The sequence below is a fragment of the Panicum virgatum genome, chromosome 6N, assembly GCF_016808335.1.
Source record: "Panicum virgatum strain AP13 chromosome 6N, P.virgatum_v5, whole genome shotgun sequence".
NCBI classification, from domain to species: domain Eukaryota; kingdom Viridiplantae; phylum Streptophyta; class Magnoliopsida; order Poales; family Poaceae; genus Panicum; species Panicum virgatum.
Window position 1 is genome coordinate 44871349 of NC_053150.1, and position 11945 is coordinate 44883293.

Below are 11945 nucleotides of genomic sequence, written 5' to 3' on the forward strand. Positions count from 1 at the left end.
TGTCTTTTTTTTTTCTGAACCTTTCCCCAGCTCTTTTCCCACAACGTACTGATATCGCTTCTGTAGAAATGATGGAGGAGGTAGCTGCTGTAGTTTGAACCAATTGGTTAGCTAGCTGTGTCCACACTGAACAAGTGAGGAGGCAACCAGCTTTTACATAGTTCTTCTAAAAAAATACAAGTGAGCACGCATTTTAGAACGAAGGGAGTACTCCACATCCTAAACTGTGTTGGGTTCCGTCTCGTTGTCTATTCGTTAAGTTCTTGACTTCTGATATTTTGCTGATTTTTTGCCAGCCCCCAGACTTTAGGCGTATGTACTGCACACTGTCGGCAAGTTCACTAAACAGTGACTGCCGCAAAAATCTTCTCTGGTTCTTCGCACATCAAAGGAAAATCCGCATCATACAATCACTGTTCCGTGTAAGAAATTTCCACCACTGTTTAAAGCTGGAGCATAGCTTATAGCAACCGCAAGGCAAAACCCGAGCTGCATGCGTACTAGTAACCGCTACTCATCATGCAAGCAAGTCACAGGAATATGCTCCTTACACTGACAGTCGCCGTGCTCGTGTGGGCATGGCCGGGAGCTGCAACCCCACCGAGGCCGAGCGCCGCGGCTCCCTCTTGCCAGCGCCGGTGCGGCGACATGGAGATCCCTTACCCGTTCGGCATCGGCCGCGGCTGCTACCTCTACACCGGCGAAGGCGACACCACCTTCGGCCTCACCTGCAACCTCACCGCCGACGGCACCTACAAGACCTTCTGCTACGAGGTCCAGGTCATCGGGATCTCCCTGCGCCGTGGCCAGGCGCGCGTCCGCAGCGACATCCGGTCCTGGTGCTACAACCGCACGTCCATGTCCATGGACGAGAACAACATCTGGTGGAACGACTTCACCGACTCGCAGTTCCGGCTCTCCGACGAGGACAACCGGTTCACCGTCATCGGCTGCAACTCGCTGGCCTACGTGAGATCTGCCAACACCGGGTCCAGGTACATGACCGGGTGCATGGCCACGTGCCCGGCCGCCGGCCGGCTGGAGAACGGCTCGTGCTCCGGCATGGGCTGCTGCCAGGCGGCCATCCCCAGGGGGATCAACACGTACGAGGTGCAGTTCGACGACAGGTTCACCACCGCCAGCACCAGGGGGTTCAGCCGCTGCAGCTACGCCGCGCTGGTGGAGGCCGCGGCGTTCGACTTCCGGACCACGTACGTCACCGCCGACGACTTCATGGAGTCGACCGGCGGGAAGGCGCCGCTGGTGCTCGACTGGGTGGTCGGGAAGGAGACGTGCCGGGAGGCGGCGAGGAACACGACGGCGTATATGTGCGTCAGCAGCAACAGCGAGTGCGTCGATTCCAGGAACGGCCCGGGCTATCTCTGCAACTGCTCGAGAGGGTACGACGGCAACCCCTACGTCCATGACGGCTGCCAAGGTGTGCTCTTCAATTCCTTGGAGATTCTGAAGGCTCCGGCCGACTTCATCGATTTTTTTTTTTGCAAACTATATTATTGTTACTTGTTGATGCATACCCTGCGATGCTCTGTTGCTAAATTTACCTACTGCAGTTCTATTATTATGTTGGAGATTCTGAGTTCTGACAAGAGGATTCTAAAGGCTAGATTACTGTTACTTGCTCATGCATACCCTGCGATGCTCTGGTGCTAGATTTACCTGCAGGAGTAACGACTTATTGGTTGCCCTTTGGTTTGCAGACGTTAACGAGTGCACAAGCTTCAAGTACCCCTGCTCTGTTCCTGGAACCTGTGTCAACACTCCTGGAGGTTTCGTCTGTTCTTGCCCTGACAAGACAAGAGGCAACGCTTACAGTGGCACATGCGAGGCTCAAAATTCTCAACTTGGTGTGCACATGGCAGTTGGTACGTCACCGTCCACGCCCACTACACTTGTTCATTTTTCTCAACGAGCTTTTGACCGTTCTTGAAAAGTTGACTACCGGTACCGGTTATAATGTGAGAGGAGTAAAAGTTGATACGTTAGGTACTGAATTTTACTCCCTGCAGTCAGAATTTGACCTGCAATTAATTACTCCTTGCTGTCTGAAATGTCAACTGTGAGAATACGCAGCTCCTATTGATAACATCTTGAAGCTCATTTAACCAACTATATTATGCAAAATGTAGCTTATATGTTTGGTTAGGTGTCTAGGGACTTAATTGTAACATTCTTCAACTTTGAAGCTCATGTTGAGAGCTCTTTTTGATACTAAGGGGCTGTTTTGATATATGCACATAAGCTGTTTGTTAAAATGCTTGTAAGTAATTAGCTTGCTAATTTGGTCGCTTCCGCTGCCCCTCTGCGCTCACATCAACAATATATGACTAGAGGTAGTAATAACTTAGTTACCAAATTCATGCTATAATTTGACATCAGCTCCTATGACCAGTAGTAGAGTTTCCTATAACTTATACCTTGTTGCAGGTATTAGCATCGGCTTGGTTGCACTAGTACTGAGCATGTCTTGTGCTTACATGATCCACCAAAAGAGGAGCCTTGCCGCTGTGAAACAGAGGTACTTCAGGCAGCACGGGGGCCTCTTGTTGTTCGAGGAAATGAAGTCAAAGCAAGGGCTGTCCTTCACATTGTTCACCAAGGAAGAGCTCGAAGAGGCGACCGACAAATTCGATGAGCGACATGTGCTTGGCAAAGGAGGGAATGACACCGTCTACAAGGGAGCTCTGAAAGACAAAAGATTAGTTGCAATAAAGAGGTGCAAGTTAGTCAACGAGAGGCAGGAGAAGGAGTTTGGGAAGGAGATGCTCATCTTGTCCCAGGTCAACCACAGGAACGTTGTGAGGCTATATGGATGTTGCCTTGAGGTGGAAGTCCCTATGCTCGTCTACCAGTTCATCCCAAACGGCACGCTGTACCAGCTTATCCATGGCCGGCCACATGAGACACGCATTTCCTTCGCGACACGCCTGAAGATAGCACACGAGACCGCTGAAGCCCTCGCGTACCTGCATTCCTGGGCTTGACCCCCAATCATCCACGGAGATGTGAAATCACCCAACATACTAATTGATGAGGATTACACCGCAAAAGTTGCCGATTTTGGAGCTTCGACATTGGCTCCAACAGATGAAGCTCAATTTGTCACATTTGTCCAAGGGACTTATGGTTATCTCGATCCAGAATATATGCAGACCAGCAAGTTGACGAGCAAGAGTGATGTATACAGCTTCGGTGTTGTTCTGCTAGAGCTGCTTACATCCAGGAAGGCGATGAACCTTCAGGCACTTGACGAGGAGAAGAACCTCTCATCACATTTCCTCCTGGCCGTGAGCGAGAACAGGCTTTGTGAGATACTGGACGAACAAATAAAAGGTGAACAGAGTGTCGAGCTGATCGAGCAGGTGGCGGAGCTGGCCAAGGAGTGCCTGGAGATGGCTAGCGACAGGAGGCCCTGTATGCGGGAAGTTGCAGAAGAGCTTGATAGAGTCAGGAAACTGTTGCAGCATCCCTGGGGTCAGCAGACTTCTGACGAGGAGAGAAAGGCCTTGCTTGTTGGGTCACCAATCACGCGCCCTGAAATAGAACTCAGTAATGGGTATGTTAGCCTCACAGATTCAGCCTACTTGGGAGTTCAATCCCCACGGTGAAGCCTTTCTTTTTTTTGCCGAGTTATGTACTTATGTTTGTGGTAATACTGATGGATTCCGATATGTGTGGGTAAGTTCCTAAATAATGAGGCATACGAATAGAATATGGCCCAGTGATTTTAGTCCAGCTCCATTTATGCAGTGGTAACAATATAATATTCTATTTTGCTAGCGTCCGCAGCGCCAGGATATCCGATGGAAATTTTCCATCGGTCACAATATTGAAAATTCACTAATGTAATATCGGACTTCACTTCTTGCAACATACGAAATTATACGTAAAATTGACTATGGCATCTGATTCCGAGATGTAAAATTCCCACCGCAACATGTACGTCATGTCTCATGCAACATCCACTCAAAATGGTAACATGCAGAAATAATGTTTGTAACATTAATACTTACTTTGTGGGACATCCAAAATTATATTTCGCAATATCAAAAATTACAAATTGAAAACATCGAATAAAAATCGATCACTCGTTGCAATAACAAATCATCTCTTGCAATATAGAAAAGAATCTTTGCAACATCTTAGCTCAGCGCCCTACGGCTGCAACGCAAGGTGTGGCCATCACGCGCACAGCGCGGCATGCAGGAGGCGTCGTGACCTCACCGGCCGCGAGAGCGGCAGAATGGCAGGGGGCAGTCGTGACCTCACCGACAGCTAAGAGCGGCAGCACGGCAGGGGGGGAGCGCAAGGGCTGTGCGGGGGACACGATGAGGCTTAGGCTTTCTGCACTAGTGATCCTCTATATTCATTCTCTAAACAGAATATTCTGTCCTAATCATCGAGATTCTCTTCTCTATCCCCACTTCTCCAACACTCGTCATACTCTATATCTCATCCTCTATATCCCAGTCATCTACAATTTCTACTCAAATCAACTTTACACATCTCTTCTATAGTCACTCACAAGTGGACCCATCCTAACTTTATCTCCCAGCCCCCTATCCCCACATCCTCTCTCCTCCCCTATTTCTCCCCCGCCGGCAAGCTCACCGCCGCCGCCGCCCACACTCTGCAGCGCTGTTCCGGCGGCGGCGACTCTGGCAGGGGAGGGGGAAGAGGATGGGGAGGAAGAGGAGAACGCGAGGCGGAGCTTCAAGTAGAGCAAGAATGGTGGGCGGTGTTGGAGGAGCCGATTCCGGCCGGGAAACGGTCGGAATCGCTCGGTTGAGCGGTGGAGAAGGTGGGGGAGGGGCCACTGCACACCCACTCGTGGTCGATGGTGCAGGACCTCGCAGCGGCGACGCAGCTAGGCGGAGCTCGCCGGGCGAATGCAGCACAGGCAGCGGCGGTCGACGGCGTCCGCGCGCAGGGGTGGCAGCGTCCGATGGCGGTGAGCGGCGGGGCTCCCCGCAGCGCCCTTCCGACCGGCGGCGGCGGGGCAGGGCGCCGCGGCCTACCCCAGACGACGGCGAGTGGCGGGGCTTCTGGTGGCCTCCCGGTGGCGGCCCGGCAGCCCCGACTGCGGCGAGAGGCGAGGCTCCTCGCGGTCTCTGCAACGGCGGCCCCGAAGTAGCCTTCCAGCCGGCGGCGGAGGGGCAGGGCGCCGCGGTGGGCCCCGCGCCACGTGGTTGTGTAGAGGAGAAATGGGAAGTGCGCTGGATTTGAAGGAATCGCCTGCTCCCGCTACGGTAGCGGATCGCTTACCGTGCCCCGCTGCAGGGGAAATTCCGCCATGGGCGTACTCCAGGATCCTTTACAGGATCCCAGTGCACATAGCCTTACGAGGGGGCTCGCAGGGTGGGGAGACTCGGCGATGTGGACGTTCCATGGACGGCGAAAGAGGCGGGTGGAGCTCGTCGCTGCGAAGGGCTTCCAAGGCGGCGAAATGGAGAGGTGAGGGCTCAAATCGGTCAAGAGGACGAGGGGAGGCCGTAGCCACGAGAAATTGAAAAGTAGCTCGTCATAGACGATGGGTTTGGCAGTGCCCATCGAGGCCCTCTCCTGCACCGACGACTGCTGCGGCGAGCGAGGCACCCCTCCTCAGCCCCATGCTCCCCTCCGTCGTGGTCATGCTGCTGCTCGGCGAGGGCGCGCTCCCACCGTTGGCGCCACCTCCCCTGCCTCCGCAATAGTACTTCCGGTGCGCCGACGACTACAACGACAGTACCAAAAATACAAAATTCAATACATTACAAAATAAGAATAGTAATTTTTTCTACTTTGCAAGTTCACATGCAAAATGGGATCTTGGCAGCTTATTGGCATCTTTTGATGTTCAGGTTTTGCGTTCTTGGAGGAGACAGATCTGCCGGAGGATTTCAACGTCGCTGGGGCGCCATACCTTGGGCCTGAGCTAGCAGTCTTTATGGATGATGACTACTACGATAACGACTACGACGAGTAGCTAGATCCAGATGCTAGCTATAGAGATAGCTGTGCACACACGCTCTCTGTACATGCCACTAGTGTACAAGTTCTTCGTCCCCTGTTTGTATACTACAGAGTTTTCAGAGTAGAGTTTCATGGACAAAACCAAGCAAGTCTAGCTAAGCCAAGACTATAAATAGAACGCATGACAGGTCTTTCTCATGGTGAGAGGTGCCATCGTCTCCACACCCCTTTTTCGCTGCGTTCCATATGCTTGGTTTGCAGCTGAATTACCACTAGCATGGTAGCACCGTGCTGGTTGGGAAGAAACGCAGGGAAAGTGTGCTCTGGACCCATGTTGTATCAAGGGTATCACTACTTCAGCGCCCCTCATCACCGCCGGTTCGAAATGGGCATCACCAACGGTTCGGGGGGCGTTGGATTTATGTCGATGGTGATGGGAGGGGCTATCACCAACGGTTCTTCAACCGGCGGTGATGGAGGGCCTCATCACCGCCGGTTCAAAAACCACTGGTGATGTTAGCACCAACCGTTGGTGATGGTTTAGCATCACCGCCAGTTTGTGTAAAGAACCGTTGGTGATGGGAAATCAACACCGCCGGTTCCAGTTACGAACCAGCGGTGTTCGTCACTCATCACCAACGGTTTCAACTGGCGGTGAAGACCTTTTCCCATCAAAAAAATATATTTATATATTAATACTGCACCATTTGTATAGCATATATAATATATAATTATACTAGCAGAATTCAACCATAAAATATTATACATTCAAATTACATAAAAGAATTCATCCATCAAGATTAAGGATATAGAGTCCATACATCAAGATTAAGAACATAGAGTCCATACATCAAGATTAAGAACATAGAGTCCATACACCAAATATATTATAATGTTTGACAAGAACGATACGATCATGCATTACACCTAGATTATGCTATACTCAGATCCTGGCTTCACAACATAGTCCACAAGCCATCCGGCTAGTTCCTCTTGAAGTGCTACTAGCTCGCCCATGAGCAATTCACCTGTACTCAACTCATTGTTTTGAAAAATATAACACAATAATATGATATTAGACAAGTTAGATAATTCAAGACATAAGAACACATATTAATATAAAACCATTTCATACAAACCATTGCCTCGTCTATTTCATCACCGGTGCGACAGTGCATGTAATGCATTACATAGAACCCGCAGTGATCGTTGCCAAAAGGCTGCTTGAGGATGAATTCAGCCTCGTCCACAGTGAAGTCTTTCCAAAAAGGTCTATGGATTTTGCTTTTCTTACGGTACTTAGCGAAGGCCCTATATATGGGCGAAATTATGAAAGATAAATTGCATGAATAAGGTACATGACATTCAAATATCATATAAATTCATTTGCTATACTTACTTGTTGAGGACATCAATGACAGGCTAGATTAGTGATAATGGCCTCTTTCGTGAGTCAGAAACCTTGATTCGACTATCGCTAAGGCAGATATCGAGTAGGACATGATGATAACCGTATATAAGACACAACAAAGCAAATTAATAATAACTGTGGTGAGCATAATTTTGATATGGAATTAAAAAACAAACATACTAGCAATTGTATGAAAGAAGTATGTATCTTTTATCCTGCATGGAGAGGAAAGCATTGTACAAGTAGTCAACGGTACTTGGTAAGTGAACTGAGTTCTCATGTATAGTGCTAGGGTCCAAGAAGCCTATATTGTTAATCCCACTTCATCTACATTTGTGTGACTCCATTCTAGAAAAGAATGACGAAAAGTTAAACATGCTAGTGAGTGATATATGACGACAGATGATCATTAGTGAGGATACTTACATAGTCCATAAGGTCATGATTGAGACGTCGAGAGCAGCCTGTTGGTAGAAATGATACAAGTGCTCGAATTCAACCCATACTATGTTTCCCCCCTTATGAAGATCTTCATCAAGATATCTTGCCCCAAACAACTTACCATTTTGTATCTTGTACCAAGTATGCAACTGTCGCATTCTTGTGGGTAGCATCTGGATTTGTTCTGGGGGTAGCAGATTTTCCCCCAATGCAAACAGCTTACCAATATGAAGTTGAGCAATATAATTAATAAAAGTACTTTAGTTCACTCTAAATATTACATAGTTAAAATGGTGCATAAATATAGAGAAACATAGCTTCAGTTGACGATGAGAGCCTCGTTATGATCGAGTCGTACATAAGTTGGTTCGTCACCCTCTTCAAACACAGGTAGGTCGATATCAGGTCCAAGTGGAGGCATATCTTGGAATCCGTTTCCTTCATCCTCAGTCACATTTTCGACGCCGACTATCTTCCTTTTCCCCTGGAGTACCACATGTTTGCCCTCATTCGCTAGGTCCTTTGCATAGAAGACTTGGACTACATCTTTAGCCCATATGAATGGTTCGTCTCTATACCCTATGTTGGTGAGGTCAACGACCGTCATGCCATACTTGTCTGTGAACACCCCCTTGGGAAGCTTGACCCATTGGCACCGGAAAAGAGGGATTTTTAGTGGTCCATGCTCCAACTCCCATATCTCTTCTATGAATCCATAATATGTCTCCAATTGACGATTGTCGTTGTAAGCATCGATACGGACACCACTATTTTGGTTGGTGCTTTTTTTATCTTATTTTCTGGTGTGAAATGTGTATGCATTTATGTCATATCCTTGGAACTTTAGAATTGTACTAGATGGACCGATGGCCAAAAGATCTAGTTGGGCGTTGCCGGTATCAACACCTTCCAATTTAAGTCGTAACCAGCTTCCAAATTCCTCTCTGTGTTGTTTTGTGAGCCATGCTTCTGACTTGCCACGATATTTGCCTTGCAGTTCTCTCTTGTGCATGTCGATATAAGGTGAGACTATAGATGCCTGCTGCAGAACGGTGAAATGTGCCTGTTTAAAAGTAGTCAGGTCATCAATATGAACTGATTGTTCACCAATTGTACCTCTGCCCTCTAGCCTTCCCTCATGACGAGATACTGGAACTCCAATTCTATTAACATCCAGGTAGTATGTGCAGAACTCAACTGCCTCCTCTGTAGACCATCCATTAACCATGCACCCTTCTGGACAGAATCTATTCCGAACATACTTCTGTAGAATGCTCATCAACCTCTCGAAAGGAAACATCTGATGCAAGAAGATTGGACCAAGAGCTTTTATTTGGGCAACATGGTGAGTGATAAGATGCAACGATATATAAAAGAAAGTTGGTGGGAAATGCATCTCAAGCCTATTAATTGCGTGAATCAAGTCTGCTTGCAGTTTGTCAAGTATGTTTGGGTCTATGACCTTGTTTGAGATTGCATTGAAGAATGAGCACAACTTAATGATCGGATCTCTGACCTTCACAGGAAGCACGCCCCTTAGAGCAACAGGGAGCAATTGTGTCATAATGACATGGCAGTCATGGGCCTTCATGCAGCTCATGTTGAACTTCAACTCTTTCATTTTTGCAAGCCTTCTGATGTTTGATGAGTAGCCAGTTGGCACTTTGAGTTCGTTGAAGAAACTACAAATCTTCCTTTTCTTAGTTTTATCCAAGGTCCAAGACGCAACTGCAAGCTTCTTCTTCCCATCAGGTTGAATAATTGGATGCAGCTCACTTCTGACATTCATTTCTTCTAGGTCCTGTCGAGTTTCCAGCGAGTCTTTTCCTTTACCTTTCATGGCCATTAGCGTTCCGAGTGTGCTATCGGTAACATTTTTTGTTAGATGCATGCCATCAAGTGCATGACGAACTATCAAGTATTGCCAATAAGGGAGTCTCCAGAGCAAGGAATTCTTTTTCCACAAGGAATCTACTGGAGCGGGTACACTTCCTTCACCCTTTCCTAGTACAACTCTTAGTTTACTAACCTTTTTGTATACCTCCCTCCCATTTAAGAACTTGGGAGGTGAACGTTCATCCCTTGTACCATCAAAGGATTTCTTGTTCCGGCGATATGGGTGAGCCTTTGGAAGGAACCTACGATGACCCATGTATACCATTTTCTTGCTATTATTCAACCATTTTGCGTTGGTATCATCGAAACAAACCACACATCCCTTGTAACCCTTTGTTACTTGGCCTAATAAGCTACCAAGGCCGGGAAGGTCTGTGATTGTTACGAACAACAATGCCTTTAGAGTGAAGTGTTCTCGCTTGTACTCATCCCACACCCGAACACCATATTGCCACAATTTCATCAGATCATCCACCAGTAGTTCCAAATACACATCGATATCATTTCCAGGTTGTTTTGGCCCTTGGATTAGTAATGGCATCATGAGGTAGGTTCGCTTCATACACAGCCAAGGAGGAAGGTTATATATGCAAAGGGTCACAGGCCACGTACTGTGTTTACTGCTCACCATGTTAAAAGGACACATTCCATCCGTACTCAAACCGAACCTTATGTTTCTTTTCTCCTTTGCAAATCGATTCTTGTATTTGTAGTTGATAGCTCTCCATTGTGAACCATCTGCCGGGTGTCTAAGATTTCCATCAATGAGTCGATCTTCGGCATGCCACCTCATCAGCTTGGCAGTCTTTGGGTTTGCAAACAACCGCTTCAAACGAGGAATGATAGGAAAATACCATACAAACTTTGCAGGTGGTCGTTTGTTGCGATCACCTTTCATTGATAATGCCGATTCAGGACACTTGTACCGTGAAGCTGAGCACACTGGACATGCATCCAAGTCTTAGGGCATGCATGGATCTTTTGTACCTCCAGTCCCATTGGACTGATCATTTACTTCGCCTGGTATGTGTTTTCAGGCAACCCGTTAGGGTTTGGAAGCAACTTCTGTAGTAAGCTTAACAAGTCATCAAATCCCTTATCTGACAAACCATTACTGGACTTCATCTCCAATAGCATCAGGTTTGCTTCAAGTTTAGACACGCTGCAACATGGGTAAAGTGGTGTTTTTGCATCTATCCTCATCTGCTCCAACTTCTTTAGATTCTTTTCATCAAGAAATTCCGGCTCCCCATCAAGTATCATCTGGTCTAGTGCATCCACAACATCATCAGCAACTAATGTTTCCTGCATGGTTTCATTGACGCTTTCATGTCCGGATTCCTGCACTGTTTCCGGGGTAGTTGTTTCCTCCATTGTTGCATGCATGTCCTCTTGGACGGAGTGCATTGTCTCACCAACCTCACCGTGCTTGTTCCAAACTTGGTAGTTGGGCATAAAACCTCTAAATAGCAGATGGAAGCGGATCTGCTCAACATTGCCAAACTACTTCTAATTTTTGCAATCAATGCATGGGCAATACACGTAGCCATCATCTTGTAGATTCTTGTGTGCCTTGGCAGTATGCACAAACGAGTCCACATCGTCGACAAAATCCAAATTTCCAGCCTTTGTACCGTACATCCAACCTCGATTCATCTATGCACACAAGAAAACACCTAAGAATCTAAATTTAGTAAAATTATCATCTCTACACATAGATTTTCAGTTTATCAAGTTTCATAACGAATATCATACTTTTAGGGCCATCTAAATCAATTAAGAAAGAGCCTTTACTTCAATTAACAAATTAAATGCCATCTACATCAATTAAAACATAACCTTTACTTCAATAATTAAAATATCTATTTTAATTTTTGTCAAGTTCCTTATCATCAAAATTAAGATATGCCATCTAAATTAATTAAGAAAAAAACATTTACATCTCGATCATCACAATTAATAAATATCCTATAAACTAATTAAGAAAGATCCCTTACATGCATCCCAATCATCGCAATTATGACAACAATCTAACCATAAAGAGCTAGTTCTTACCTTGAATCAAGTATGTGAAGTCCAGCCCTCAAAATTTAATGAGCCTTCATGATGACTTCATGATGAGTGTTCATGAGAAATTATCCTAAAGTGAAGAAAAAGAGACTCTCCTTGATCAATTCATCACAAAATGAATGATTAATCCTAAGATAAAGGCTATGAATCAAATGGA

At 46.7% G+C, this 11945-nt stretch overlaps 2 protein-coding genes across 2 annotated transcripts; both read left to right on the forward strand.

The window, feature by feature from the left end:
* The first annotated feature begins 365 nt into the window (after positions 1-365).
* Positions 366-3748, forward strand: LOC120679389 (wall-associated receptor kinase 2-like). The gene is made up of 3 exons (XM_039960976.1): positions 366-1438; positions 1719-1883; positions 2446-3748. The coding sequence occupies exons 1-3, from the start codon at positions 520-522 to the stop codon at positions 3000-3002; spliced, it is 1641 nt and encodes a 546-aa protein (XP_039816910.1). The 5' UTR covers positions 366-519; the 3' UTR covers positions 3003-3748.
* LOC120679390 (putative wall-associated receptor kinase-like 16) lies at positions 2999-3753 on the forward strand. The gene has a single exon (XM_039960977.1). The coding sequence runs from the start codon at positions 3165-3167 to the stop codon at positions 3624-3626; it is 462 nt and encodes a 153-aa protein (XP_039816911.1). The 5' UTR covers positions 2999-3164; the 3' UTR covers positions 3627-3753.
* The last annotated feature ends 8192 nt before the right edge of the window (positions 3754-11945 follow it).